Here is a 26,735-nt window from a genome sequence, read left to right as displayed (position 1 = left end):
ACAGGGAGTTTGCACCCAGCCTGGCTTTAGGGGGTTTGAGCCTGCTCTGGATGTGAATCTGCACCAAGAGTTCCTGCGTGATCCAGCTCCATGGATTTCTGCAGGAGTGCAGGCACAGCCCAGGGAGTGCTGCTGCCCTTGGTTCCCAGTGCTCACAGGGAGTTTGCACCCAGCCTGGCTTTAGGGGGTTTGAGCCTGCTCTGGATGTGAATCTGCACCAAGAGTTCCTGCCGTGATCCAGCTCCATGGATTTCTGCAGGAGTGCAGGGACAGCCCAGGGAATGCTGCTGCTGCACTGATCCAAACCTCGGCCACTCACTGAGAGCTTCAGAGAGAATTCACCATTTCAGCAGGGACCGTGATCCTGTATTGAGTGCCCTCAATGAAGTTTGTGTGAGGCTCTCAAATCCTGTGCTTGAGCTGCACCCAGACACAGGAACTGGAGCCTGGGGATCACACTGTCCTGTCTGACTGGGGGATCAATTACAGACTCACCCACTCAACAGCTCACAAGAACTGGGAAAATATTTAAATCCAATAGAGCCAAAGATGGTTGCAAACCACTTTAAAGCCCTGGAATGACTTATTTCCCCAGTGCATTAATGGCAGTGAATAACCACACTCTTTGTGGATGCAAGAGCATTTCACATCTAAAAATAACTTACACTGTGCACTGATCACAAATCTAGACATACCCAAGGCAGCCTAGAGTCACAGATCAATTTATAATACTTATTAAAAAAAAAAATAAAATAAGCTTAAAGCAAAATTACATGTTCTACTTGCTCCATATATCGTGGACATGTGCCATGAGTTATGGCAAACTTTCTCTGAGACACACTAATTTAGATGAATGTACTTCTTAGCAGTTTCAGTACTAAAAATACCATTTTTTCCTCATCTATTGAAAATACAAGGCAATATTCCCTATACATTTGGCAGGTATAAACACTTGGCTGCCCCCTGCTCACATCCTACCATCTCACAACAGCTTCACACACATTTTAAGCAGCATTTTCCATGCTTTAGTACTGAACAAACAGATAAATGTGCTTTGATGTACTTGCTGTGCAAGAAGAGTAGTTTCCATGTCCCCATAAAATGCTTTCAGAAATAATAATGATAGTAATAACAAAAATAATGACAAAAAAGCTGTAAACTCCAGTAGGGCCTGGCTGTAGCTGGAGAACCCCAATGACTCTGGGCTTTGAGGACAATCAGTCCCTACACGGTTTAAATTAGAGTGCTTGTGTGCAGACAGCAGCATTGTACTCTGCCTTTGTGGTGGTGTTTGGAGCCACACGAGGCACAGCTGGGGCAGGCAGCTGAGGAAAGCTGATGGCTTCATGCTCCTGCCCTTCCTGGTGCCAGAGGGAATGGAAATGCTGCTGTGCTCAGCACAGGCTACCAGGGAACCTCTCTGCTGCAGCTTTGGCACGTGCTAAATCCCCTTTGCAGCCAGCAGGGACCCTGGCAATCCATAAATCTGCCTTTCCCCCTCCTGTTTGCCATGCAGGGGAAACTCTGACCTCACTGTTAATGCAGCCAGTTAGCAAAACTTGAGGAGACCACAAAACTCCTTTCTGGGATTGCTGGTTTCAACACAGGACTGGGAACCATCAGAACTGGATTCTAATTGTGTCCTGCAGATAATTCACTCTGAAAGATGCTTCAGCCAAAGATTTCAAACACTGACACCTCAAGTAAGGCAGCAAAATGCAAGTTAACCAAGCAAAGCCTTCAATGCACAAAAAACACTGTGCTGGTTTGAGCTGGAAGCACCACAAGGAAGTTTTATCTTACATAATATTCCTTTTTGGAATTGTCTATTGATTTTTGTTTCAGACCCACACATTTAAAACTCACAGCCAAATTTGTCTTGACAGTGTCAGTTCAACTGAGCTACAAATATCTTCCATTTGTGTCTACACCTGTTCTATTTGCCAGGTTCAGCTTCAGAGTCCTTTAAAATTAGACTGGTTCAAAAGCGAGGTTTCCTCAAAAACATATCCTAGGGTAATAAACACCTGCAATCTCTATTTCTAGGAACAACTGGCCATAATGACCAGGGGTTTTTTGGCACTTTCCATGTCATGTACACCTGCTCTGAGCCCCAGTGCATCCCTGGCCCTGCCCTGTGAGTGCCCACAGAGAGAGGGAAGCAATGCCATTGACTTATGGCAGTGGTGGCCATAAGGGCTCCCAGAGTCCCACCCCTCTTCCTGGGGGCTTTTCCCTGCCAGGACTGCAGGTGAGCTCCTGCAGGCCCTGCCCAGGCTGCTCCTGCAGCCAGGGTCACCTTGCAGAGCTCTGTTTGCCCGCAGCTGACGTTGATTCATGCTGCCAGATGGCAAAGGACAAAGCACAATCACTCAGCACAACGTGTGACCCACTTCCACTCCCAGCAATCTGCTGCCTAATGCTTGGGAAATGCGGAGACTTTGATTAAAATTGTTTTGTGTCCTAGCTGGCCCACATGTGGCATGTGCACTCTGCATCCCAGACACATCTGCTCCACAGGGCAGGGCCATGGTGCCTCCCTTCCTCGTGCAACAGGGCCTGTGATGTGTGAGTGCCACCTCCTTGTGTCCTGCAGGCGCTCTCAGAAGTAATTACAGAAGTTATTGCTGTACATATGGACAGCTAATGAAGAGCCAGGCCCCCCATGCTGGCACCACACAAAGCAATGGTGAAACAGCCATGAGTCTGCTCCAGAGGAGAGAACAGCGACAGGACACACACAAAATTCATGGAGGGCTCCCAGTCAAACCCAAGGGAAGTCATGGGGAAACTCTGTCCCTGCTCAAAGTCACAGGTATATTTACAGGAGCAGCAGGAGCAGGGAATTTCTGCAGCAATGAGCTCCTCTGTGAAGGGATGTGAGAGTAATGGAAGTGACATCTGGGCACTGCAGGGCAGCGTCCCCAGATTGCTCAGGGCTTTAGGAGAGTGCCAGGCTGGCTCTGCCCCTGGCTGCTAGCAGGGGCTGGCCGAGGGAAACACAGTCCTAGAGCAGACAGGTAACACAATTCCCACCTCTGGGCACCCCTTCCTGGTCCCGATCCCCCAAACCCTGCCCTAAGTCCTGCAGTTCCAGTTTCAGCTCCTGTCAAAGTGTCACTCAACAAGAACTTCAAGAAAACATTAAATTCCTGAAGTGGTCTCCAATCCCTGTTGAATCTCCTCAGCTTCTGACAGATTTTTCAAGGGCTTGGCACCAGTAAATGAAGTGGAACTGCTGAAAGTCTCCAGTGTTGAGCAGCTGCTCTAGTGAGAGTTCAGCACCAGGGAGTTCAGTGGTGGTGAATGTGGGCACACACAACTCAGTAACTCTCCTAAAGGAAAGCAGAATGCTTGCTGAAACACAAAGCCTTCAGGCCAGGAGGACACAGAACCCAGAAAGCCTGCAGAGAAACAAGGCTGCCATCACATTTACACTGAGGAGGAGGTGACAGAGCCTGCCTGGAAACCTTCCCATCACATATTAGTAGTGTTTATTCGGGGAAAATGGGAAGGACAAACACAGGCAGAAGCAGTTGTATCACGGTGTAGACACTGCTAATGAGGTGATTGTAGGTGGCAGAGTAAGTGAAAATAATTGGCAGGACCCTGCCTAAAATAAAAACTTATCAGCAAGCGAAATATCTTATTACTGAATAAAGACTTGCAGGGCTACTCTCAGAATATATCATCACATAATCTGAGTGCCACATGTGGTGTTACCTTCAGCAAGAAGCTTCCAGGGCTGGGAAGATGACTAGGAAGGGTATTCCATTTGTAGATGGAAGAGAAAACAGAAATATTTTACAACCAAGCAGAAAAAACAGCTTCACTTGCAGGCACCAACCTGGCCTGGTTTGTCACACATTTCAGGTCCCTGTCACACATTTCAGGTCCTTCCTGGGGCCTGAGTGAAGCAGGGAGGCTCCCCTGGGCTGCTGCATTTGTGTGGTGTGGAAAGGAGCCAAGGTGTCTGTGCCCTGAGCTGTGCTGGGAACTGTCTGCCCTGCAGTTCATAAACAAGGTGCCACAAAAAACAAACACAACTCAAGAGAGTCTCCTCAAACAAGAGCAAAGTCAACAGAGATGCTTCATCAAAAGTTACATCCTCTGGTTTTGGTTTTTTTTTTTTTTTCCTCTTTGGTTCAACTTAAAAATTAATTATCTTTCAATCCTTCATAGAAAACACATGTTTTGTTAAAAATACTTTGAAATAAAAGGTCCTTTTGGGGGCAAGTCTGTCTTCTAAAGGGAAGAGAGAAATTCAGTAAAACTCATCATTGCTTGCTCTTTAGATCCTTCCAACAGCAGTTTGCAACTGCTTCCTCTATACTAAGCACTCACAAAAGGGAAAAAAATCTCTTAAATAGTGTGGAACTGCTGTAAACTAAGAACAGCAATACAATGGAAGAGTTTTGTTTGGGTTAGTGCTCCAGTTGGTGTTTTTGGAAGAGTTAGATGGATAATATTCAGGATAGCTCTTTATTTAAGGAAGGGAGCACACACCATAAATTAGAAAGTATAAATATTTAAAGGTTTGCTGAAAGTGTACACAAGCAACCTATTATGGCTGAACTGCTTTTTCTAGGCAATAGCTACAATAGATGTCCTTAAACGTGATCCCTTGGTGTAACACTGGGCAAAGGCCAAGAGGAACTCTGTTTCCACAATGGACCCCTAGGGAATTCTTTATTTTAAAGTGCCACATGGAATGCCTAAATTAAATCAGAGGGGCAAAGAAATTGATGGTATCCAAAATGTTTGCTTGTGCAGGCAGTGCATGGCACCAGCCTGTGAATAAACAGCTCTGCCAGACCCTGAGTGCAGGGACACTGCTCCAGAGCTCTCAGCTCTGCTCTGTCCCTGCAACACAAGTGAGGATGTGCCTTTGGGGCTGCAATCAACACTCAGCCAAAAGGGGACAAAAACGCGCCCAAAGTCCCAACAGCAGCAATTTCAAACAGTTCCAGCTTGGGAGTGGCTGAGGACAAGGACACAGCCAAGCCAGGTGGCTGGGAGCATGTGCCTGGAGAATGCAGAGTTCAGAGAGGGAAAAACCCTTAAACACCACAGCATGGAGAAGGGCACAGGCAAGGGGGAAGATCACAGGAGGAGATTTTCCCTCTCTCTGTGATGGAAGCCATGACCTGTGCACCATGGCATTTCCCAAGCCACAGGCAGCACTGAAGTGCCAGGGCTGCCCAATGTGCCAGCCAGGCTGCAGCACAGGGATGCCCCTCTTAGCTTGGGGACCCATTTCCCATCTGACACCTCCATGTCCCACCCTGCTCTTTGCTTGCCACTGAAGCAGTGCTGCCCAGGCAAGGCACAGGCAAGGGGAAGATCACAGAGGAGATTTTCCCTCTCTCTGTGATGGAAGCCATGACCTGTGCACCATGGCATTTCCCAAGCCACAGGCAGCACTGAAGTGCCAGGGCTGCCCAATGTGCCAGCCAGGCTGCAGCACAGGGATGCCCCTCTTAGCTTGGGGACCCATTTCCCATCTGACACCTCCATGTCCCACCCTGCTCTTTGCTTGCCACTAAAGCAGTGCTGCCCAGCTTTCCATGATCAGCAGCAAAGGCACCTGATACTTTGCCGAGTTTCTTTTTTTTGGGGAGTAAAATCTCCTTCAAACAGTTTGTATTTGAAGCAGACAACGAGCAACAGAAACTCCATTTTGTTGTTACAGCATTAGAAAGTATAATGTGAATTTATACCTAGCTTTAACTTGTTTTCACAAGCAAAATCACAGATGAAATACAGCCTGTCTTTCTTCTTGACAGTAAAAGCTACTCTCCCTTACTTAATTACTCTTCAAATCTTAGATTTAAAATCTTAGTAGAGCATCTCAATACATCCAAGAGCCTTCTGTGCAAATTCTCCAATAATTCTTACAAAATCAAATAATTTCATCTGATGGCATGCAAGGTAAAATTCAGTTCTTGTCTCTGCAGATGAGTGGTTACTGGAATGTCAATTCTCACTCTTTAAAAGAGGGTTGGCTTTAACTTAACACCACAATTACAGAGTGAATTTCTCTTTTAGAATTTTAGTTTTTCCAAAAGCTAAAATTCCTGAACTAATGAAATGCCAATGTAGAACATTTAGCCTTAACTTTAATATTTTTTCCTTGCTTTTTGTTATTAAATATGCATATAAAGATATATGTCTATCTGTAATGAATGCAACAGTAAAAGAATTATTCCTTCTGTTTTGAAGACACACAATGCAACTCATAAATCTTACTGAAACTTTAGATTGACCAGTCTGAGGAATTGAAGCCACCTTGGAACAGTACCAGAGCATCTTGGCACTGCTTTGTATTGGCAGGCAATGGAACACCAAAATGTGCCTCCTAATTTCCCCCTCCTGCCTCTCCCCAAGCATTCCTCTCCTCCACACCCCCTACAAGTGCCCATATCCTCATTCTCGGCTGCACTTCCTTCCTTCCTCCTATTCTCAGTGTTTCCTTTTCCCTGGGAGCTGAAGAGTATCTCCTAATAGAGCTAATGTATTTTTTAAACATTTCCCTTCCTGTCTATCTGCCCTCCTGGCTCCAGCAGCTTTTCACCATTCCCGCTGCTGGTGCTGGGGCAGCTCCCTGGCTGCTATTTGAGAAATCCCTGTTCCAGAGTCCCTGCATGGCAGGAAGCACTAGCTGCAGGGGTCAACAACACCCCAAAATGATAGAAGCTTTTCTGCTGTGAAATTGTGACAGAGGCAAAAGCAAAGCACTCCATGAGCCTGTAACAACAGAGAGTGCTCCAGCAGCACTCCACCCTGAGCTGCCAGAGAGCTTGGCAGAGAGAAAGTACAAACTGGGGAAGGACAAGGAAAACATGGGAACTGGGAAAGCCTGGCTGCTGGCAGCTAGAGGGGAAGCTGCTCCTCGGATGGGCTGGGATCCAGCAAGGCTGGGCTGCCCCCAGCTCTGGGAGCCAGCACAGCTGGGTCAGGGTCAGGGCAGCAGGGACACAGAACCCTGCAGGACAAGCACTGGGACAGAAACGGGAGCAGAGCAGGGACGGGAGAGGGGGAGCCACCACCTTCTGTCCCCGAGGTGAGCCCCACAAAGGGCTGATCCCTGCCCAGCTGACCCCAGCATGGACAGCGCAAGGTGCATGGACTGCCAGGGATCAATGCCCTAACTGTGCAGGAACACACATAAACATCCCCCAGTGCCACTCCCAGGGAAATGAGTCCCAAGTTTCATGGTGGGTAACAGAAACTGAAAGCCAGCAAGAACAAGTGAGCCACTGCAGTGGAATTGAGGGGTCACAGGGAGGTCAAGGGCACCATTCTGGTGTGAATTCCAGCATTGTGTTCTGCATCACAGACGGAAGTGCAACACCCAGGGTAAAAAAGCAAGAGGGGAGATGTGATTCACTTGGGGGTTAAAGCTGGCTAAGAGGCAGCTAAAAAAGGCACTTAAAAGATGGGTTAGAAATGTTGTTTTGTTACCAATAAACAGGTTCAGGAGACCAAATCCCAAAATTCTGTATGGACTTGCATATGAAAGACCCCATATCTGAGCCAGAAGCTGCTGAGTGCTGGAAACATTTCTAAAAGCCATTCTGTGAAATGAGTGAGGGACAGATCCTGTGTAAGTGCTGCTGGATGTGGCTGCCCTTGCTCCTGAGCTGGAGGGGAAGCTGGCAGATGCTGGGGAGCCAGGGCTGCACAGGCACTCAGGAATGCTGGCCTGAGGATGAAGGACGTGAGTGTGAGTGACAGAGGAGCAGCCAGAGCTGCAAACAGGACTGAGAGGCCAGCTGAGAAATCCTGTGGAATCCTGTGTCTGCTGAGAGGGAGACTGGAGAACTCTTGATAAATAAGAGCAATCTGTGCTTCCCATACTACAGCAAGAGTGTGCTGCACAGAGCATGGGATAGCAGAGATCACCCTCTCCAAGTCCTTGCTCAGGAAACGTAAATCTGGTAAGGCAAAACGTGGAGTGGGCACAGGTACTGCTCTGAAGGCTTTTCACAGAAAACACAGGCCAAGCTGGGACTCTCCCCATGGCAGGAATAATCCACTGCTGATTTTCCCTGCTGTGTCATTAATATTGCATCCTGTCACAGCCTGTGCACCAGACAAGAACTGCCCAGCCTCAGAGGGACAAACAGGAGCCCTGACCTGAGAAGCCACCACAAAGTTACTGGAGAGCAGAGCTCTTGGAAAACAATCAGAAGTGAGGACAGAAGGACATTGTTGAGTGCCCTCTGCACAGTGAGGAACACCATCTGCAAGCAGGGCAGACAATGAGCTCAACAAACCAACACCAAATGCATTTCCTCACAATATGCTACCAGCTCCAAGGGCAATGTTTCTTCTGAGCTAGAAAGTCACATTATTTGTTTTCTGATTCAACAAGCAGGGAGTGAATCTGACAAACGGTGAGGGAAGGGTGACTGGGGAGCACTGGCACAGCAGCATGCCAGTCAGGGTGATCATTACTTTGGTACTCCCTGTGTAAGAAGGTAAAAGTGCTGGGATGATGCCTTTCAGCAAAAGGTAAACATGAGAGGAGCTGCAGTGACTGGAGGGTGTGATCAGCCCCTAGATGTACTCCCACACCTCCACAGCTGAGCCAGGGATGCTGGACACACAGTGATTGCCCAGCTAGGGCAGTAAGGAGTCAGCCCATCTCGTCTGCAGGAGCAGGAATTGCCTACCAGGATGTACCAGAGTACAGCAGAAAACAGTGCAGGAACAGAAAAGGGTTTCATTACTGTACCAACACAACAAAGAGAGTGGGACTGTGAATCTACCACTATTAATCTCCATTTAGGTACAAGAGCTCCCAGAGATGGAGTTTTCCCTATCCCCACACCAGGTGGGGACGCAAATGCATCTGGATAATCCCAGGAAGGAGGACTGCTGGATTAATAAACATGAAGAAAAATTAGAAATGTAATTTCCAGTCAGAAAAATGGAACAGGAACGTGATGGGGAGGAAGGGAACATTTGTTTTCAAGCCACCAAATGAGGCTTTCACAATGAACAGGAGGGGAAAAACAAACAGTGACAGGCAGAATGGTTTGTGCAGCTCCAGAGTAAGGGTTCCACGGAGAGGAGAGATTCTGTGCATTAATTGGGGAGCCACAGCCATAATGAATGCAGGATGACATTTTGAGCTTCACTTGCCTTCTCCCCTGCCAATCCATCTCCCTGCTTTGCAATCTGTCACTCCTGAGGATGTGTTAATCTCTGGGCTGAGGAGATAAATCTGTTTGGGCCCTTGAGGAGCAGCTACCTGTAAAGCACTGCAGAGAGCCTCTCTGGGAGGGAAGAGCCACTGCAGTTTGCTGAGAGGAGAATTTATCTATCCAGCAGATAATTCTCAGTGAAGTCCTCCATGACTTCCTCATCTATTTACTGCCTCATTTGCACTTCTATAGCCTCTATCATCTGAACGCCTCAAAATGCCCCATGTGCTTAACCTAACAAATCCCCAACACAATTCAAGGAGCAGCAGGGCAGTGCCATCAGTGCTGAGCAGGGATGATGGAATTCCTGCCACTGGAGCTGGAAGTTGGGGCACAGATACTCTGTGTTTTCTACAGGGTGAGAGGAAGGATGAGAGTCCATGAAACCTGCACAGCCCCTCCTGAGCTCTGGAAGCATCCTCAGTGCCCTGTGCTGCCTTCTCTGCACCAAACCTTTCATTCCCATCCTCGGTGCCCTGTGCTGCCTTCTCTGCACCAAACCTTTCATTCCCATCCTCAGTGCCCTGTGCTGCCTTCTCTGCACCAAACCTTTCACTCCCAGCAGCTGCCTGAGGTCCCTTTCCTTTGTGCCATTTGCTGTGCTCACAGCCAGGGAAGGCTCCCAATGGGCAGGCAGAATTTTCCCCATTTATTGTCTTTCCAGAAGAGAAGCAGAATATTAAGCAGGCAATTTTAAAGGACAGGGGGGAAAAAGAAAGAAAGTAAAAAACAAAGGTTTGAATCACACTGTAATTAACGTGGTGATCATGCCAGTTTGAAAATCACTAAGAGAATTTTGTGATAGTGAATTTCCCATCCTGCAAGGCTGTGAATAACTGTAATTTAACAGATGCATCCAAAATGTACATGCATCAAGCTAAATCTCTAAAATTATAGCATATGCATGTTCTTAATATAGCTAGTGAGCATGTGTGCCTATGCACACACAGCCAAATATTTACTGTGACATATAGAAACCCACATTTCTTCATCAATGTAAACAAATGGGTTCTATCTACTTCATTTCCTCATACTGTGGTTAAAATTCATGCTGGTCAGCTCAGTGAGGTTACAGGTACCAGCTTGGCTCCTAAGTACTGCTCCATTTGTGAGGCTCCAGAGGTCAGAAGAATTTTATCTGCCCAGTGTGTTGGATCACAAACCTGTGGCCCATTCGGCACTTTTATCTGATGCAATTCTCAGTGTCCCTGCTATCAATGCCCTGTACAGCACTGCTGGTGTGATACAACACTGCTGCTTTAGGGTGTCTGCACACTCCTACACTCATTGTCTGTTCTATAATGTGAACTTGCAGAGCACATCTTGCAAGGGAAAAAGAAAGTGGGTGATGTTATGGCATCACAGAAATCAGCTTTCCTCATTTTATCTCATCTAATTGAGAGATGCTTCTGTTGCCAAGTGATTTATACATCTGGGCTTCCTTGATGTACAAATCAAAGTGTTTGTTACACTAAAAGTGGCATGTAATTGCTTGTCAGCAGTCACCTTGCTGTAAGAAATGCGAAAGAAATCAAAGGAAATGTAGAATATTACTGGAGATGCCTTTGACAATGAACAGGACTGTGTAAATGGCTGATCAGCTCTGAAAGGGAAATATCTGGTGAAGGGTTTTGGTACAAATATAAGCTCAAAAGGTTTGGGCTCAATGGAATTCAATCTCTAATCCCTAAACTTTGTGTGTGTTTGGCCTCTCAGAAGCCAAGCAGAGCAGAGGGGAGGGCCCAGGCTCTGTGCAAGGGGCTGATCTGCACCTGCAGTGTCTGCACACATCTCTGTGCCCTGTGCATCCTCTGTCCCAGCTGAGGGAAGGCAGCAGAGCTCACAAACTGCACAGCACTCGTGGAGCTCTGTCACACCTCTCCCCTTCAGGCTGCTCCTCCTGCAAGAGCCCCATTCCCACAGGCACCTGTGGGCACTCCCTGAAATGTGAGAGCAGCCAGTGATGGCAAAGAGCAGGGAGTGCAAGAGGTGGAAAATAAGGGCTACAGAAGGAGCAGGAGAAAGAAAGCACATGCTGAGAAAAGGAGCTTGATGGAAGGTGGAGAAGGACAAGTAGGAGAGCAGGGGAAATGGGGGAAAGTGGGGATATAGAGAAAAGGAGAAATGAAAACGGCTGAGAGACCTCCCTCCATTATCAGCAGGGTAACATTATGCCTGATAACTTCCTTTAGTGCATGACTTCATTTCTATAAACCACGGGCCAATCTGAGAGCTGGGAAGCTGATGGAATGAACCAGAGCTCAGATTCCCTGCCCCATACTCAGCAGGTTTAAAAAGAAGGATTTTCCTATCACAAGAACATCAAAACTGCTTTATCTTTCATATATGAGCAATGGAAAAAGAACAAAAATTGTGAACTTTCACCACACTCATGATGGAAAACTCAACATTACAATACTGGGCTCCCATGTTAAATGATAACGTTAAAAAGTTTAAATTTCGCTTTGACAATCCTAGAGCCAGGCTCTGTATCAAAGCACATCTGGATTAGTCCTCCCCTTGCCAGGCACATCCAGTGATGCCACACAGAGCTCACAGATCCCTGGGACTGCACAGAAGAGCTCATGCTCAGGTACAGAGCTGCAGTTAGGCTGCTTAGTCACACCCCGCACTCTCTGGGCAAAACCTGCCTCCAAACCAGGGCTGAACAATGGGAATTTACTGAGTCACTCCAGGCCAGCCTATGGACTGTCATCCCCCACAGCTCCTGCATGATGAACTGCAGCAACTCCTCTGCTGGAAACTGCTGATTTGCTGCAAGTGACTCACAGGAGATGTTTAGATGTCTAATGAAAAGTAATCTTTCCAGGGAACATCCCTCCCAGCTATTCTGTGCTGACTCCAGAGGGTGCCAGGCCCTGGAAGCTGCCCCAGGCAGCACTGGGAGCAGTGTGGGAACAGGGCTGGAATGTTCCCTGCCCCTTTCTCTCCCTGCTGGATGTGCAGGGCTTTCATCTCCCACCAAGCTCAGTACTCTCAGCCTCCTGGGGAACAGACTGCGTCTCCAAACAACAGCATTTCTTCTGATTTTGGTTGTTTCTAGAGAGAAAAGTCCTTCCCTGAGACAGGCTACACATGATTTTCAATACACTCTTTAAATCAGGTATAGTTTTGAAGCTCTAACACGGTTTTGTTATTTCTGCTACCCTTTCCTGTGCAGCCAGCAGCAGTGTTTCCATCAGTGCCTCTGCTTTGCAGGGGATTCTGCACAAACCCTGCCCCTCTCCTGCCTAGTGACTGCACACACAGAGCCCTTCCTGCACCACAGCCCTTGCAGGACCACTGATTTTATTCCTCTGCTCATTATAGAACACATTTCCCCCCCATTTCATGCATTTTAAAGCATCTCTCTAATGAGTTCACATACCAGGCATTAATATTTCTTTCAGCACTTTTCCATTAGCTGTGTCAAGCTGGATCTGCTGCCATTTGTCATGCTGCACTGAGGGGCTGATAATGATGCTGCTGTTGCTGTGGTGATGGCAACACCAGGAGTATTTGGTTGTGCCTCCAGCTGTGCAGGGGTGTTTGGTTGTGCCCCTGGGTGTTTGTGGCTGGCTCTGGGAGCCAGGGCTGTGTGTGCTGTGTGTGCATGGGGCATGTCTGAGTGTGCTGCCATGCATTGCAAGCTGTGTGTTCTGTCTGTGCACATCCCATGCAGAATTGAGCCTGTTTTATCATTTAGCATTTCCTGTCTTTTACCATTTAGCATTTCCTGGAGTGCCAGCCCAGCTCCTGCAGAGGGCAAGGGCACAGACCAGCCTGTGCTGGTGCCTTGGTGCTCCCTGACATTCACCAAATTTGCACAGTCACAGACACTTCCCCAGCACAGCCCTCTCTGGGCAGGTTTAAATATTGCACAGCCTAACCTAAACATCCCGACACAAAACCTTGGCACTCCCTGGCTTCTGCAGTTTTTTAGCATGGCTTGGGTTGTTTTCTCCTCAGAGAGCACCAGGTTAACACAGCAGTCAGCTCTGGAGCCAGGCTGATGGGGCTCTGAGCAAGCTGGGACAGGGGAAGGGAGGTTTCAGAAGGAGATCAGCTTTAAGAAACCTAATATCTTTAAATCACCAGTGACACTGGGAACTTGATCATGTTCCTTCTGATTTACACTACTGCAGAATTGAAAAGTTTGCCCTTTCAAGTAATTTATTTCCCCTTTTATTGCAGCTCCAGAGCAAACCCAAGACTATCTCTGACTTCCAGTAGAGTGACCCATGTGTGAAAAATATCTCCTTCCCTTTATCAATAAACTCCAATTTAAATTTATCATATTTCTCCATTTCATCAAAGTATTTCTTTACATTTATATTCTTCCTACAAAGAGTTGGTGACATTTTTATTGAAAAGAAAGCGATATCAGAATTCAATTAATAATTTTAGAAGTATTCTGCATATCCACACTGGAAAGGTGATGTTGTTGTTTTAAAAGGAATATTTCTAAGGACATGTATGTGTAAGAGTTACACTGAAGGCATTAAATTAACACAATAAATATCACCTCAAATTATTATATGTATCTTTTGTGATACCCATTTTTCACTCTGCAATATTTATTCTGCTGAAAAAAAAAATAAACAGCCCTTTAAAATGTGGATTTGTGAAGGAAGATGTAAACCAGCAAGGCCCAAAGTGACAATAATGCTTTGAGCATCATTGAACTCTTTTGCTCTCAGGCCTGGGATGTGTCAGTCGCTTCAGGGAACTCAGGGAGGTTTTATTGGTACAAAACTGGCACAGGATAAAGGGCAGCCTGCTTGTTTTTAACGAGTGAAGTGAGATTATTTACTACTCAGTTCCCAGGCTGAAAGTGCACTCTGCAGCATTTATCCACTGGGAGAAACTGCAGAAAAGGGAGCACCCTAAATTCCCCAAAATAATACCCTGAACTGGGGGCAGCTCAGCAACTGCACCAACAGCACACTTAAATCCCAGCAGAGTTAAATCCCAACTTTGTTCAAAGTCTGGGCTGACACCTGGGGCTGGGTGTGAGCAAAGAGCCAGATCCTGCAGGGAACGGGCCAGGAGTACTGATCCCAAAATCATAAACAGTCCCAATGATCTCAAAATTTAAACACAAGCTCCCATCCAGAAGTGGGAAGATGCCAGATCAAGTCACAGGAACATTTGTAAATCTCACTCTCTGTTTCTTTTTTCTCTTTTAAATATTCCTTTTAAATATTCCTTGGTCACTGAGGCCATGAAAATTCCCTTCATTTCTCCGTGCTGTTGCCTACTTAATGAGGTAAATAAACATTGTATTATTCCCCTCTGATGAGTACACAAGCACCAAAGCCCAGAGCTGAACAGTGAAACAAACAGTAAATTATTTCAATCCTCTTAATCCCCTGCTTTTTTGGCAGATAATGCCACAAGTCATTTGAGCTTAGCAGCCACAGATTGAAGACAGATTTCTTTTTAAACTTTGAAAATGTTCAAATTGAATGAACTAACAAACAGAATTTTTACCCAAACAGGGAAAAATAGAAGAACTTTTCAAATATGACACTGGCTATCAGATCACTTTTATGGGTTTTTTTGCCATGAGTCTGAATACTGATTTTTTTGGGAGGACAACTTTCCCCTGTCCAATCCCACGCCAGGCAAGTCCCATGGATCCCAGTAAACTGAAATAACCTTTTCCTCCAAACTCCTGCCCCAAAATTCTTGGAGAGCTGCCTGTGGTTGAGCTGGAATGCATCTGGAAGCGTTTGAATCGAGTGCAGCTTGCCCAAAAGGCAGCCTGGCTTCCTGCAGAGGTGTCGGGGATGAAAGGGGATTGTGGTGGACACAGCATTGTTGCTGTGAGCTCCCAGGGAGCTGAAGTGACTCTGGAACACTCACCACAGCTCCTCAGGGCTGCTGAAATACCTTTTAGAAGATCTTTCAGAAGGTATTGACCTTCTAGAAGGTATTTCAGCAGGTATTGACCTTCTGGAAGGTCTTTCAGGACACATTTGCTGCTTGCCCTCCTGCAGGGAACAGCTCCACTCAACAGCATCCCCTGCACCAGGAGGTCACAGAGCTTCACCCAAAGCACCAGAGCTGCAGCCTGGAGGTACCAGAGGCTGTAAAGGCTCTGACCCACCAGCACAGGTAACACAAGTCCCACTGAGTCCAACTAGAGGAGGCTTGGGTCTATTTACTGTAACACAGTCGATTCCCAGAAAAATAATTAACTCCTTGTCGTGTCTCATGTGTATTGATTTCAGTAATTACAATGGAATTGGAGGCAAGGGGGCAGGGGGAAGGAAATGCACTTGATTTGTGTTTAATTTGATGCACAAGCTGTCAGGGACAGAGCCATGTGTGCAATGCCCATCCGGGCACTCTCCGTGCCACAGTGCAGGATCCAAAATCACTCCCTGCCTGACACATGCAGAGCACAGAGCTGGGCATCCCTGGGCATCCTGGGCATCCCTCCCACTGCAGGCAGACAGCAGCCCAGGGGGACAAGGACAGGACAAGCTCCATGTGCATCAGTGGCTGAGAGGAGGAGACAGAGCACTAGGGTGGGCGAGAAAGAAAATACAAGTTGTGACTGATAATAGAGCTGCCAGCAGATAATGTAAGGAAAAACAGGGAGTGAGAGAAGAGAAAATACAATATGGCCCTGCGTGGTGATGGTGCTGTCAGGAAAAGCCAGCTGGGGGGAACCTGGAGCTACAGAACTTGGAACTACAGAACCTGGAACTACAGAACCTGGTTCCACACCTGGCTGTAACCCTCAGGATGTGCAGGGTCACAGGTCAGTGTGTCACACAGACACTGCCATCACACAGAGCCACCTCTGCGCTAACTAAAGCCCATCCTGCCCTGGCTCCTGCAGCACCACAAGGAGCTGTTTCCAGCCTTTTCCCTAAATGTACCAGTTCAGGAAGTCTCCAACTCTCACAGGAGTAAAAAAGCCCTTTCTTATACAATAGCCCTGCAAATGGAAGTTGCAAAACAGTCTCACATCCAAACACTAGCAAGAAATGATACATGTGAGGGAGAGGCAGAGCTTAGGGCTATTAATCAGCCCTGAGTTAAGCACTTTCAGCTAACCCTATGATATTTTAAACAAAACAAACCAAACCAAACCAGCCTCCAGGACAGGGAACTACTCTGCATCCAGGCTGTGCAGTTTCTAAAACAACAGCACTCCAAGGCAAATGTTCTCCTGGTGCCCTGCACACACCACAGGAGAGGAAGCTGCTAAGCCATAGTTTGAGAAAAGCCAACACGATGGGAGAGGCTGTGGCAGTGTGCTGGCAACACTGGGTGCCACAGCATCCTCCCTGGCTGGGAAAGGGCTGTGAGCACAGTCAGAGCACAACAACACACTGGGAGCACCAATAAATAACCCAGCAGCACTGAGGGATGACAGCAGATCTGTCTCCCGTGGAATCATTGCTGAGAATACTGAAAATTCTTTCCCTCTTAATATATGAAACTCTTTGTTTGGGGCTGAGTTGATGCTGCCAGAAAAGCCTTTTAACACAGGCAGCATAAATTTCAGTGGGTGTTTGAAGCAGGAGAGGCTGGGCTGTTGAAAAAGCACCCCGAGAAAGGCTGCAGCCTGCAGCAAACACAGCAGCTCTGCTCAGCTGGGAAATCATTTGATCTATTTTACATCATCCACCCCGGCACTGAGGAGGCAAATATGGGAGTGAAATATGGACACGGAGCAAAGCATAAAAAGAGACTTAATAAAATGAGTAATTATGTTTTCCTAAAGCCTCTCATGCAAGCAGGAGGCACCAGCACCATAAATTGAGCCTGGTACCTGTTTAGTGTGGGGAAAGGGAAAGCCCTGGAGCCAGGCCCTGTGAGCACAGCCCTGAGAGGAGGGAGGGCAGGGATCCAGAGCTGGTCTGTGTCACAGGGATCTGGAGCTGTCACTGTGCCCACAGCCAGCCCTGGGCACAGGGAACTGATCAAAGAGTCAAACGTGGCTGCCCCAGCACCTCTCCAAATTCAGCTCAAGTCCTCAGTGACAAATTTCCAGCGCCTTATGCTACTCCTCAGTACATGGATAAATTAAAAATAAAAAATAAAGAAGACAAGAAGGAAGGACACAGCTAAGCAGAATAATTGAGTGCCCAAGGATCCAGTGCTAGAAGCACTAACTGATTATTCTTTGGCATTTTAAATTCCAGTGTTTAAATTCCAGTTCACAAGCCTGATGAACTCATGATCCCACAGCACCAAACATAAAAATATGGATACTTTTTACACCCACAACACCAAAAAGTTCCAGCTTTTTGTAAACACCGTTTTACAAACATGAGTAGAAAACTGGAAATGCAAACATTTTTGTTTTCCCAAACTATTGTAAACCTGTGTAAACTCTTAGCCCTTAGCCTTACTCTCTGCTGCTTCCCAGAGATGCCATGGCAGCAGGGATGACTCCTGGCAGTGCCAGAGTTGCAGCTGTGGCACAGGCACAGAAACACTGGGGCTGTGGGCACAGACGGGGAACGGAGCTGAGCCAAGGACACAGGTGTGAGCAGGAGCACAACAATGAGAGCAGACATGACACAGTGGGCTGGGAGGATTACACCAGGCCATGAGCCCTCTGAACACAAGCCTCCCTCCGTGGACTAGTGTGACCATGGCCAGGTGTTCCTACAGGAGATCAGGTGCAGCACCTGACCCTCTCCACTGGAGCTGGTGGCAAAGCTGCCCCAGCTCCACCTGGAGCAAGAGGGAGCCCCAGGCCTAAGGAGCAGAACCTGCATTTCAGAATGTTACATGTGGATGCAGTGCATAAACTCCAAGAGAGGCAATCAGTCCAGCAAGCCGTGTGGAATGTGAAGCTCTACTCCTGTAAGGAAGCTCCTTGTGTCCCACAGGACCCGGGGCAGCATGCTAAGGAGATATCTCTCTGTCCTTCCAGCGGGAACTGTGTTTTGTTCAGTGCAGCCAGGCACAGGGGAGGGAAGGGCACACTCTGCTGGTCACAGCACCGCACTGACAGCTCCCGATCAGACGGTGCTGCAGAGCCCTCCTGTCACACCTGCAGGGCAGGGGTGCCCAACAGGCTGCTCCTGCCACTGAGGGTGCCTCTGGTGCTTCCCTCACGTTCAAACATCAGCCTACCTGCAGCCAGAGCTCCTTCTCTCCTGAAGGACAATTTTAGCACTGTAACATGTTCAAAAACTCTTTACCTTGGGCTTTTCATCCAGTATTTGCTGGCGGATCTCCTTGTGTTTCTCTATAAGTTTCTCCTGCCTTTTGCTCTGAGCATCTTCTAGCTGTCAGGAAAGAGCAGAGGATCTTTGTTCATGGATTGCACATCCTCACTCTCCCACCTGCCCCCCAAGAAACACCCCACCCATCAGAACTGAGACACTGTCATCAAAGCTGTGACCAATTCCAAGCTGAAATCACACAAATGACACAGCACTGCCTGAGCATCCCTGAGCACAGCTGTGCAACAGTCAGGCGTGCAAACAGAACATCACATTTCACATGTAGCATTCAGCATCACAAATGTCTGAAGGACTTTCTGCACACTGCTAATGTTATTCAACTACAAATTTTGGGCTTCACTTAATAATGCCCTCAAAAGAAAAAAAAAAACACTTAATTTGCAAATTCTTTAGGTTGCTTCCTAAATCAGACTCTTCTAAGCAAAAATGGGCCAACTTTAGAACATAACTATCTTTGCATTGAAATTAAGAGGAGAATTCAATGGCTGCACATGTTCCATAGTGATTTTACACCCCAAAGCACTGCAGGGCATGATTCCAGCCTGGTGTGAACCACCTGTAGCTTCAGAAAAGCTAACAACCGTAATAGAATTCTTTAATTGGTGTTTACAGAACTTACAGAATGCTTTTTACATTTCAGTAACTGTACAAATGCAAATAAAGTTAAGATATACTCTGCAATTAAACGTTCATTGACTTTCCTTATGCAATCTTTGCATTTGTCAGCCAGCAAGGCCGTTTAAAAAAATGGGTGCATTTTCCATGGATATTCAGAGATGAAATCGTATTGAATTCTTCCCTCCTCAGCACCATCCCCCAAGTGCTGACTAACAAATGATGAGGGGCTGTCTGAAATCCCAGCTTTCCTTTAACTGGAATCCCAGCTTTCCTTTACCTGGAATGGGAAGCAGAGCCTACACTCATCTGCTGGCAGCCAGCAGGTGCAGGACCCTCCTGCTGAAGCCCAGAAGCTGCAGTAGAACCCAGGCTGGAAGGTGCAAGGTGCCCTTTCCTGCCCCAGCAGCAGCAGAGGCTGACCTACCCTCTTGATGTACTGCACCACCTCCTGGATGTAGGAGCGGATCATCTCCGTCTTCTCCCTGGGGGAGCATTCCAGCATTAGTGCATTATTCCAGCATCAGTGCATTATTCCAGCATCACTGCAGGCACAGCAGCACATCCCACTGTGCTAAACACAATGGCTTTCACCTGCCTGAGCTCTTTGCCTCGCCCAGGCCAAACCCTGGGTGGTTCGCCTAAATCCTACAAAACACGAAGTAAAAACAATTCAGTCGGTGAGCCTGTGTAATATTCCTGCCCAAAGTTGTGCAGAAGCTTTGGATGAGCAGCAGTGCAGCCAGAGTGAGTCAGAAGGGACCCACCAGAAGGAAGGTCTCACACCTCTGTGCCCTGCTCAGAGTGAGGACAGGCTGTGTCACACACAGGGAAAGCTGACTTTCAATGGGGTTCCCATCTCACCTCCCTCAAGGGCTCTTGGAAAAGCCTGACAGAGGAAAGTCCTTGGGAAAAATGAGGAAAAAAAATGAAAGGGCAAGAGGAAAGAACAGCTATCTGTGTGTCCCTGAGCCTTTGTCACCAGTGCCACATTTACCTCTCAGCAAATAATTTCCTCCTGCAATTGATTTTTACAGCATTTCCACAATGGCCAGCTGCTTTCTTCCAAAATGAACTCCATGCCCTCTGAACAGCTCTAACTATGTTAAGTATTTCTCCTCATTTTCATAATAAATTATTCTCATCTTTATTTTTTTTAATAGGATGTTTATTGACATTTTTAAAGTGCTAATTCTGAAACTACCTGAAACCCTTCACTGTGTGTGTCTGTGATTTCCGCTCAGGGCTACCAAATCCAGATTCTCTCTTGAGAGGCTCCAGACCCTGTGCAAACCCTTTCACCTGCAGCAAACCAAACACAATTGTGCCTTTGGTAAAACTCAAACACTAGAGGATTTCCTTTTTTGTTTTGTTCTGTTCGCTCCTCTTGTATTTTAACTGCTCTAAAGTAAAGCTCGTGAACAGGAGATTGGAGCAGCCCCAGGAAATGAAATTATTGTCAGGGAAAGGACTCTGGGGAGGTCTGACTGAAGGCTGCCTTGCATTTAGGGTCAAGACGTTCCTTTGGTTACCAGCTGTGAAAAATCCTGTGCAATGATATGGATCCAGGGATTTACTTACTCTTCCATTTGATTTTTATCCTTGGACTTTGCTTCTGTGATCTTCTCCTGCCTCTTCTTGTCCATTTTTTTCTTCAGTTCTTTCTTTTCTCTAAAGCATAAAAAATAAAGGGGAGTACAAAAAGTATCCAAACAAATCCCACAAGGAGCAGCAATCAGTGGTAAGGGAACAGCACTCACTTTTCACATGTTTCCTTCAGTTTCTTTAGCTGGTTGTTCTGACACTCCTCTGCTACATCTGTCAGCTTCTGAATTAGCTAGGAAAAAAATCCCAAAAATAAAAATATGTATCTTCAGCTAAACACCATAGAGGCAGCTCAATTTCCTGAAAAGCCTGCAGCAGGCAGGAAAGTGTTCCACCATTCCCAGATGAATTACCAACGATCAAAAGGCAGCAAACATCATTATCAGGGTAAACACATGATTAACTTGTGGAGTTCAGCCAGAATGGTGCATGTCCAACTCACCCAGAAACTGCTACTCCTCTGTACAGCGAGGTGACACACTTTAAATGTAAAACCAAAATATATTTCAAGTATTTTACCTTTGCTAGGAATGAAAATGCCTGTGAAAAAACATAAGGGGTCACAAATTGAATTTACACAATGCTAATTGCCAGCTGAATTTGTGTGTGACAGAACATCCAGGTTTTTCTGTGAGGGCTGCAATGTTCCTCCTGTAATGAGGATTATTACAAGGAATGCTTTGGATTTTGGGGTGGTCAGGGGCATGTTGAAAACCAGACATGGCAGGTATGAAAGGCAAGCACAGAGAATCATAACCTACATTTTGGTGACAGAAGGAAAATGTCTGAGTCCCTGTGTGAAATCTGCTGTGGGTTAGCTCTCCTTGGTGCCCAAAGCAGGAACAAAGGGCACAGCTGTGCTGGGCAAGCTGACAGCAGGGGAGCTGTGGGCACGGCTCCTGGGCCAGCTCAGGGAATAAAGTGGGAATTGGGACCCTAAAAGGGTTTGATCGCCCTTCTAGGTTAAGTCTAATTCTGTAAAATCACCCTCCCAGGGTGATGAACCAGGAGTGTGTAACAAGGCATAGCTGGTCTGATCCAACTTTTCATTCCACAGATAAAAGCAGAAGGGTACCAACAATAGGCTCTCCTCTAAAACAAAGCCATCAGAAAGAATCTCCCAGCTAAAAGGCAAGTTTGAATTGGAATACTAACTCCTGCACAGCTCAGAGGGAAAGCTGCCCAAAAGTTCTGTGCTAAAAAATGAATTTACTGTGCCACCACCCAACAGGATAATGCCAGAAATGTACCTTGGCTTTGAGAAATGCCATTCCCCATTTTGGAATGAGAAAAGAGTTACCTCAGGAGATAAGCCCAGCTATGTGGGTCCAGAATGGTTGTTTTATAAAAGCCCAAATCTCTGAGAAGCAGCCAGCAGCAGTGAGTGGGATGGGGACTGTCCCTGGGGTGGGTACACACACCCACCCTGGAGCACTGGGACAAACACCCCAGCTCTGTGCTGTGACCATGGAAATCAGCCCGTGCAGGGCACACAGATCACAAATCACTCCTCTTACCTGCTCTTTGTGGCTGCCAGGGCAGAGCAGACAAATCACCCAGCAGGAGGGAGGTACAACAAACATCAGGTATGTACATACAAACATCGGGTAATAGAAAAAACTGCAAGAGGGGGCTGTCTGGAGCTGAGAAACAGCTTGCACTCCCATAACACCCTTTAAGAATGTTCATTTCTGCCTAATATCCATGAGCATCAGCTTCCATCTGCCCAGCTCTCTGTTTCAGCTCAGAGGGCCTATGATCCTGCTGCAGTTGTCAGCCAAACTCCAGCTGTAGAAACAAAGCTGACCTGGACCAATGAATGCAAAGTATTTCCCCACCATATCCAGAAAATGTCTTGCATCCCCTCAGAGTGCTCATCTGCCACAGGAACACTCTTTGGAACAACCCTCTGTCCTGGGGAATGTTCACATCTATTTTCATGGCGTTTCAATTTATTTCCTGGCTAACCCTGCCTCCTTGTGCATTGCAGGTTTGGAAAAGGGGCAGAACAAAACAGGAACATATCCAAAAGCTGCAGTAAAAGGAGCTATGTAACCAGAGGGAGGAACAATGCTGCTGCCTTTGTGCCTTGCACCCAAAGCCCTCTGAGCTGCTGGGAGTGACAGAGTGACACAGCAGAGCACAGGGAATGGGGCTCTGCAAGGGACCCCAGGCAGGAGGAAGCCCCAGCTATGAGAATGTGTCCTGGTGCCCCCAGTTCCCCCCTGGGCACAAACCTACCAGCTTGATGTGCTCCCGCTTCTGGTACTTCTCGCTGTAGTACTGCTCCTGCCTGAGGTTGAGCAGCTGCTGCTGCTGCTTCTCCTTCAGCTCCACCAGCTTCTGGGTCATCTCCGAGTCCAGGGCAGCCAGCTCCTGCTCGATGGAGGAGCTGTGGTCAGGGCTGCTGGTGTCAGACCTGCAGGGAACAGCACAGCTCACCAGGCTGGCACCACCCTGCCTCCCCTGGGCCCAATCTGCTGCTGAAGGCACATCTGCATAAACTGCCTGCTAACGAGCTCCTCAGCACCACACACAGAGCAAGGAGAGGGGAGATTTTAGCCCCAGTGAGTTAAAAAGAAGTTATTAATGATTTGTTAATGGGATGGCTGCATCTTTTAAACCTCATCCCACTGAGCCACCAGGGTGGTGGCAACCAGAGTTAGTGAGCTGTAAAGGCAGCTGCCAAGACTTCCCATGGAACTTGTTTATCCCCTTCCAGACAGAACTTGAACTTCAAAGCTGCACAGCCTCCAGCAGGAGGGGTGAATGCTGATTATTTTGGAAACAAAGTCATCCCTGAACCCGCTCAGCAATAAATTAAAAAGCTGAACGTTACATCTGCATTTACCAAACGCTTCACATGCAGGAGCATCCCTTCCTTTATTTGGTGTTTTGTCCCCCCTTCAGGAAATGCCATGCATAGCACACACAGCAAAGGGCTCCATGGGCTGCTGCCTCCAGAAGGAAAGCTCACACCCCAGTGGGGAGCAAAGCTCAGGCAGGCAGCTCTCAGGAGCAAGGGGAAAAACACAATAACAAAGGGAAAAACACAATAACAAAGGGAAAAACACAGCAAAGAAGCTAAAAAGCAACACTAAGGAACACCTTGGGTCTGTTTTACTCTTTCTTAAGACAGAAGGAAGGACAGATGTAACTGTGAAAGGAGATAAGATGACACCAAACTGCCCAGGAGAAAATTAAGCAGCAAATCCAGTATCACTCCGAGGCCAGCACTAAGCAAACCCAAGGAAAACACATGACAGGAATGAGATGCTGCTGTGTCCCTGCCCTGCTGCTGTTTGCTGCCAGGCTCAGGTGCTAAATCAGTTGCCTGGGAAACGTCAGAGCAGCGCAGGAGATGGACAAAACAGCAAAACCTTGAACAGGGAGGGCTGACACGGGAGAAAAATGAGTTTGCTCCTCAGAAATGTGCAGAGACTCCAATGCAGAGCTGGCTCTGCCTCTCTCCTCTCTCCCAGGTTCAAGTGTGCAGCTGCTGTCACTCAGAGCTACCTCTGCTGAATAATGTGATCCTGCTCTCATCCCTGCGAGGACACCAGTGCCAAGGTAGCCTCCTTTTATTTCTCGTGCTTTGACTGTGTTTGAATATTCTGCTAAGAGGTTAAGTGTGCTGGGTGAGGGTAATTTAAACATTACAGGGCCAGAAGACAGCATGAATGAATATTACAGTCAGCATATGATGCCATTGCACAACACATATTTTAAAGCTGACATTTCTCTTGTATTTCTGGGAAAAAGGAATCAGGCCTATTTCTAAACACTGGCTGAAATACTGGCTGCTTTTTATGGGATGTGATCATTAAAGGAACTTCAGAGCAACACCAACAAAACACTAGTGCACGTGTATAAATAAATATTTCAAACTTCCTGCAGACAATTCTGGCTGTACTGAATCTTGGCTCAGTTTTAGACAAGGGCAGAAAGCAGAAATTGCTCCTGACAGAGACAACACATTTTTATGGCCAGCTGATACAGGGACTCCTGTGAAGCAGTGATTTATACTCTGCAGTTACAGGCAAATAGTATCCAAACGCTGTAATAATAATAGCAATAATTAAAAAAAATAAAAAATCCTCTTTCTCTTGTGCTCTATTAGATGTCTGCTGCTTGAGATAATATGTAATTGCAAGCTTGAAAATCCCTGAAAACATATTTGTGCCTTTTTTGAAATGTAACCTCCAGACTTGTCTGTATGTGCACATAAACTCCCCATCTGTGACACCACTGGGGCAGCTCCACACAGGAGACTGCAGGGTTTTGCTGCCTGACATCAGCAGTGGTTTGCAGTCAGACCAAACACAGGAAAAAACCTCAAACCCTTTCTTGCTCAAAAACAAATGAGTCATTGTATTCATCCAGCTTGATTTTCTGCTTAGATGTGAATAGGAGGAAAGGCAGAAACGTGCTGTTGTTGTGCCTGCCACTGTCTGTCACACACTTTGGTGGTGGAAAACACTGCAGATAAAATAAAACATCCCTGGGCTGGCAGCTGACAGCCAGCCATTAAAGGGAGCTTGTTACACTCAAATACAGAACCTGGGAGCCTGAAAACTGGCAGCAGAACACAGATATATTGTGAGTGCCCACCTCTTCTAAGGCCAGTGACATGTGCCATCAGGAAGGCAGAAATGAAAAAGCTCCTGCCAGGGACAAGCCATGGCCTGAGTCCCAGTCACTCACATTTAGAGGTACTATCAACAAGGCTGGCATCCAGAGCAGGCTTGCAGCTTTTTTACCTGATATCTCCTACCAAAAAGTAATTTTTTTAGAAGTTTGTTCAATATCATCATATTTAAGAACTGCAGCTACATCAATTTCATGTCAAAGTTAAGCGGACTTTAGTGCTTATCTAGTTACTTGAAAAAATAAATGATGTTAAGACAAAAAGGATGCACCAATGGGAGAAATAAAAAGTTCATTTGCAAGAGTCTCTGGCATTGACTGGCTGTGTGTGTGTACATGCTTGGCCAGGAGTTAGGACTTGATCTTTATTAACATACAGCTCCTACCATAAGAACAAGGCAATCATTGCGGAAAAGTCAGTAAGAATTCAATGCAGGTTTTTGCATTTCAATTGATAATAATAAAGAATGTACAAGTTGTATCAGGACAGAGAAGGAGACAGGGTGGTGCAAGGCTTGGACAGAGAAGGCACAGAAGGGGTGCTCCTGCAGGGCAAAGCCAGGCAGTGGTTAGGACACTCCCAGGTGTTCCAGATCAATCATGATTTATCAGCAGTCAGGTGTTTACAATCTCCAGGTGCCTCTTTCCCCCAGTTCCACACCTGGTGCCCTCTCCTGTGGCCTGAGCTTTCCCAGGGCTCCGCCATGGAGCCATCGCTCCCACCTCCCCCATGAACCTGCTGCTGGGGATTTTCTGTGCTCTGCCCCCTCTGTATGAATTCTGTACCCTAAAAGCAGCAGAGGTGTCTAGGACAGGTCCCCAGCAGCCAGTGCTGAGGAGGGTGCCTCACCCACCTCTTCTTGCTGTCCCTCTTGGCAGTTTTCTCCAGCACGGCCCTCCGCCGCAGGTAGTCGTTCTGGATCTCGTTGTACTTGGCCGTGTGCTCCTTGATCAGGTCCGTGGTTTTCTTGTGGTGCCTCTTCACCAGGTCCTTCATCTCCTTGTAGTGCTTCTTCTGCAGCTTCACAAAGGCCTTCTGCTGCTTCAGCTCCTCAATGGTCTGTGCCTCCACCTCTGCAATGGCAACCACAAAAGGCACTTCAGCTCTCCAGCAGGGCAGGATTTCAGCCAGAGCCAGGGATTGCCATGAGCAGGAATGAACAAACCCTGGTGTTTGCTGGGGTGAAGGAAATATGGCATAAACTGAGTGGTTTTACCTGAAATAAGCTAGCTTGAAAGCACTGTAACAAAATGGTTCCACTACTATTCACTACATTCAGAACAAATTTAGCCCTTGTTCTCACAATAATGCTGCTCTTTTTTCTGGCTTAGATGGTAGCTTGGTGGTCATGAAACTACAGCAATTTCTAAAACATTCCCTGTTGGCACTCCATCTCATGAGATGTGCCCAAACATTGTTTACTTCAGCCCTGAG

At 47.0% G+C, this 26,735-nt stretch overlaps 1 protein-coding gene and 1 long non-coding RNA gene across 4 annotated transcripts in view; one reads left to right on the top strand and one right to left on the bottom strand.

The window, feature by feature from the left end:
* PLCB1 (phospholipase C beta 1) overlaps window positions 1–26,735 on the bottom strand; it is a 303,607-nt gene that overhangs the window by 56,694 nt on the left and 220,178 nt on the right. For all 3 annotated transcript variants that reach the window (XM_064709814.1, XM_064709813.1, XM_064709815.1), the window contains exons 26-31: window positions 26,155–26,374; window positions 22,895–23,072; window positions 20,809–20,885; window positions 20,630–20,719; window positions 19,476–19,533; window positions 18,389–18,475 (exon numbers count right to left, since the gene is read on the bottom strand). In XM_064709814.1, coding sequence (XP_064565884.1) covers window positions 18,389–18,475; window positions 19,476–19,533; window positions 20,630–20,719; window positions 20,809–20,885; window positions 22,895–23,072; window positions 26,155–26,374 — 710 coding nt within the window. The remainder of the gene's footprint in view (window positions 1–18,388; window positions 18,476–19,475; window positions 19,534–20,629; window positions 20,720–20,808; window positions 20,886–22,894; window positions 23,073–26,154; window positions 26,375–26,735) is intronic.
* LOC135446189 (uncharacterized) overlaps window positions 23,982–26,735 on the top strand; it is a 56,903-nt gene continuing 54,149 nt past the window's right edge. Inside the window, exon 1 of the long non-coding RNA XR_010439694.1 lies at window positions 23,982–24,223. This is a non-coding gene — a long non-coding RNA (uncharacterized LOC135446189). The remainder of the gene's footprint in view (window positions 24,224–26,735) is intronic.

This window comes from Zonotrichia leucophrys, chromosome 3, assembly GCF_028769735.1.
Source record: "Zonotrichia leucophrys gambelii isolate GWCS_2022_RI chromosome 3, RI_Zleu_2.0, whole genome shotgun sequence".
Classification (NCBI taxonomy): Eukaryota; Metazoa; Chordata; class Aves; order Passeriformes; family Passerellidae; genus Zonotrichia; species Zonotrichia leucophrys.
This window is presented reverse-complemented; position numbering and strand designations above follow the sequence as displayed.